We start from the raw sequence: 4538 nt of genomic DNA on the forward strand, positions 1-4538 counted from the left end.
ATCTGAACTTGACACGCACCACTTCAGTCAAGAGTTAGCAAGTCGGGATTTCATCCTTGGATTTCAAGGGCCACGGACAAGAAGGTGGAAGGTAGAGGTCGGACGGCCGACGGTCGGGCTGGAACGGAGCCCAGAGAGACCGGGGAAGGAAGGCCTTGAAACCCGATGTATTATGGAACGAGGGGCTGGAGCATCGAGAAGGTTCCTCAGTACCAGCAGGAGGGGCGGTAGCAGCCGAATCCGTATCCAGTGCCGTATCCAAAGCCGGAGCCGTAACCACAACCGTAGGGGTAACCGTAGCCCCAGCCCAGGCCCCGGTAGCCGCCGCAGCCATAGCCACAGCCCAGGCCGCCGTAACCGCAGCCGCCGAAGTAGTTGCCGTAGTAGCCGCTCATGGTGTCGGAGACAGAGGGTTTGTCAGTGTAGAGGAGAGGAAAGGACGTGAATTTGAACGCCACAGTCGGCGCCGGGCTTTTATACCCAGCCGGCCGGGGTGGGGCTCACCACAAGGACTCTTTGCTTTCATTTATGGGACCAATTTGAACAAAAATATCTCATTAGCTTAGGTCAAACAAAAAATTGAGGATCCTCTGATTTATTAAACATGTGTTTGTGCAGTTGGCGGCTGGCTATGGGGCCCCTGACGTGAGCGGTGATTATTATGGCTTCAAAGCCCTTACAAAACATCAGATCAAACCTCCAAAACAGCCTCCAGAGCCCGGATTTATCTCGTGACACATGGCTCCACAGCACAGCCCCAACGAGCGCCTCACCAGCCGCAGCTTCGTCCACTCCCTCATCACTCTCCCCACCCTAGGCACGAGGGGCAGTTGGGGGACGGACTCGGGGCAGGCTCACGCCAGCATCCTTACACATGGTGAGCAGGGCAGGACCAGAGTTTCCGAACCCCAGGGAAGTGAGGAGTATCTCCAAGAATAGAAAACAAATTTTAGGGTATCCTGGGAAGGTAAAGACCACCTGACCCCACCCCCAACCCCACAATGCTGCTAGACACTCATGCCGACACTCGGGGCAGAGCTGGGTTCAAATCCCAGCTCCATCACTGGCCTGCTATGGGATCTTGGGGAAGTCACTTCATTTTTCTGTGCTTCAGTTTCCTCATATATAAAACGGTCATTAAATTCCTGATCCCCCTCCCCCTTTGACTGTGAGTCCCACGTGGGACAAGGACTGCGTCCCACCTGATTATCTTGTATCTACCCCAGGGCTTAGAACAGTGCTTGGCATATAGTAAGCACTTAAATACCACAATTACGATTATTATTATTCAGTCTGTCCAGTTGGAGGATGAGTGCATGAATGGCACTTCCAAGGGTGGATAAGCTTGGAGAAGGTGTGTCGTTTGTCACTCAATAAGAGGGGAAGGTGGACCACTGATGACTATGTGAAAACACCCGACTCACAGAAAAGCTCCCGGTAGCCCCCTGTGCATGCCCCAAACAGCCCAACCCAGAATCTGGGGAGAGGCTCAGTGAATTTCACCAGTTGGGAGTTCTCAAGAAACCGATGACTCAACTGTTACTCGGGATTGCAATGAACAAAGATACCAGATGCTGATGCCTAGTTGATATGACAGAGAATATAATGTTTATAGAAAGAGAAGAGTTTCCAATGGCCTGAGGTTTTTTGTTCCTGGGCCTTGATGTTCTAGGGGACACTGTGTCTGTTAGGTCTGCATTTTTTGACCCCTGGGGCTCACCAGGTGACAAAATGATTAATAGCATGTATGCAAAGCACCATACAAGGCTCTTGGTAGAGTACAACAAACACTAGACTTTTACAAATGCCTAATTCAAATGTTGTGGATCATAAAAAAGGTTGGTGAGGGAGTCCTTCAACTGGCAAGGGGTGGCTGCGGGGAGGGCGGGGGTATGATAGAGCTAAGTAGAATATGCAATCCCTGGTCTGCCCTCCAGGAACAGACAATCAAGCAGGACGGACAAACCCAAATCTGCGTTAGGAGGAAAAAGAGACGGGAAAGATGGAGAATAAACACTAAATGAATAAACGAATAAATGAATATGTGCAAAACTGCTACTGGTGGCAGTGAGGTCAAAAAGTCCTGAGGTGATGACAGGGAGGCTGTGACCTGAAGAGAAGAAAATGAATCAGAGAGCGTCTTCTGTTGGCAGCGTGAAGCCCTGGCTCCAGCCTCTCCACAAATTCAACCAGAAAAACACGTTCATTTTTTCTAAGAACCCTTTTTCCTTTCAGCCTCACACGCCGTGCCACAAAGTTTACAGAAGCAGGGTGGTGTAGTGCTTAGATCATGGACCTGGGAGTCGGAAGGACATGATTTCTAGTCCTGGTTCCTCCACTTGTCTGCTATGTGAGCTTGAGCAAATCACTGCACTTCTCTATGCTTCAGTTACCTCATCTGTTAAATGGAGATTAAGATGGTGAGGCCCATGTGGGACATGGACTGTCTCCAACCTCGATTACACTGCACCTACCCCAGCGCTTAGAACAGTGCCTGGCACATAGCAAACACTTAACAAAAACCGTTTTTGTTTTTTTTTTAATCTACAATAGGACCACATTTGCCCTCCAGGACCATCTAGATTTGATCTCCACACTGAACTCCAGCATTCCCAACAGCGTCTACACCCTTGAAGGTGAGGGGAGTGGGAGGAATCCCCAACAACTTCTACCAACAAAACTGACCCAGAGAGGAACCCGGCCAAAGACTGATTTCTTGGTATCTCACAGCTCATCGCACTGCAGTTTGAGCTTGTACCTTGCTTTGTGCTGCAGCCGATTGAACCCATCTATCCTCATAAATCTCACATCAGGCCAATCCAGGACAGAGGAAGTACCTCGCAGTTCCCTGACTGTGTTTCAGAGAGGGTATCCCAAAGGCTCTGCTACAGGTAGCCCTGCTAGAAGCATTTCTTGGTGCAGAGCGCGACTAGTGCCCAAGGTCACAGAGACGTTCGTCTGGGGGCGGCAACATTCTCGGCTCAAAGCCTAAAAGGACGACATGCCCATGGGCCTGGGGAAGGGGTTTCGTGCCCTTGTTCACGACCCTCCAGACAGATGCCTGAAGATTACAGCCTTGGGAAACATCTTGGATCGGGATCATCCCCTGAATTCCCACATGTTTCAGGATTCAGGGTGTGGAAGGGTACGATATTGTTGGTAGACGTGATCCCTGCCCATGATAATTTTATAATCTGTGTTATTTATTGAACACTTACTGTGTGCAGAGCACTATACCAAGCTCTTGGGAGAGTAAAATACAGCAGAGTAGGTAGACACGTTTCCTGACCCCAGTGAGTTTACAGTCCAGAGGGGAAGACAGACATTAAAATAGAAAAAACACTGCTCTCCCATAGACCTGAGATCAGAGGGAAAGGAGGGTAAGATTGAAGGAGGAAACAAATGCCCCGCACCCAAAGAACACTCAATAAATCACATTGATTGACTGATTGATTGATGTGGCCACACATGACCGGCATAGCCCAAGTCAGCGACACAATAGTTTGAGTGTCCAGTGGCACCCAGGGGTGAATCCTCCGGAACCTAATATTCTGGATTTTCCCTGGTTTGGGGCTACAAACACTGATTGGCAGGCCAAAGGCAATCAACTCTTTCACAAAAGTAAAAACAAGGTACTGCAATTGATCAAGCGCATTTAATATGATTCATTGTGGGCATTTTGGAAACATGGGGTCGGTGATCTCTCCTCCAGTGACATACTGAAGCTGGAGGCTCCACGGTTGCCTGGGCTGACCGGCAAGCGGGATGGTGGATGTTGTCACGCAGCTGGCGCCTCACGGTAAAACTGAGATCGGAGCTGGAGAACCCACCAAATCCTGGTGTCTTGGAAACTTGTTCAGAGTGCGAAGCTCCCGGCATCTCACTTTCTAGAAGCAGGAAGAATAGCATCTCCGGTAGAAGTAGGGACGGTAGCTGTAGCAGCCATAGCCACAACCCAGTCCCCCATAGTTGCCATATCCACAGCCGTAGCCAGAGCCGTATCCGCAGCCATAGCCGGAGCCGTATCCACAGCCGTAGCCGGAGCCGTATCCGCAGCCATAGCCGGAACCGTATCCGCAGCCGTAGCCGGAACCGTAGCCACAGCCATAGCCAGAGCCGTAGCCACAGCCGTAGCCACAGCCATTGTAGTAGTTCCCGTAGTTGCCACACATCATGTCAGGAGAAGAGGAGTTTGTTGCCAAAAGAAGAAGGTGACAGGTTTGAATATCTCCCGGTGTTCTGAGGCCTTTATATATGGGTCAGAGGGGGTGGGTCCAGTTCTCCTCATTTCCATTGGCCTAAAGTATGAGGCAATCCCGCGTCTCCACCATCAGGGCAACTCTTCTGTAGAACCATTTCCAGATAATGAGCCACCGGGTGAGATTTCCCCACCCATTTGGAATGTGAAAGGATTTCCTTTGTCCGGCAAGCCGGGCTCCTGCCTGGACCCAAGCTGATTCTTTTAACCTGACTTTCTGACACCAAGCAGCTACGTGACTATACCACTGGTGCGTGCTTCTCACCTCTAATTATAACCA

At 50.3% G+C, this 4538-nt stretch overlaps 1 protein-coding gene across 1 annotated transcript; it reads right to left on the bottom strand.

The window, feature by feature from the left end:
* Positions 1 to 3887: 3887 nt before the first annotated feature.
* LOC107547201 (keratin-associated protein 6-2-like) lies at positions 3888 to 4201 on the bottom strand. The gene has a single exon (XM_016226034.3). The coding sequence runs from the start codon at positions 4173 to 4175 to the stop codon at positions 3888 to 3890; it is 288 nt and encodes a 95-aa protein (XP_016081520.3). The 5' UTR covers positions 4176 to 4201.
* Positions 4202 to 4538: the final 337 nt, after the last annotated feature.

Source organism: Ornithorhynchus anatinus, chromosome 17, assembly GCF_004115215.2.
Source record: "Ornithorhynchus anatinus isolate Pmale09 chromosome 17, mOrnAna1.pri.v4, whole genome shotgun sequence".
NCBI classification, from domain to species: Eukaryota; Metazoa; Chordata; class Mammalia; order Monotremata; family Ornithorhynchidae; genus Ornithorhynchus; species Ornithorhynchus anatinus.

Excerpts from the sequence above, each read along its gene's own strand:
- LOC107547201 (XM_016226034.3), bottom strand. The coding sequence starts at position 4,175 with ATGATGTGTGGCAACTACGGGAACTACTACAATGGCTGTGGCTACGGC.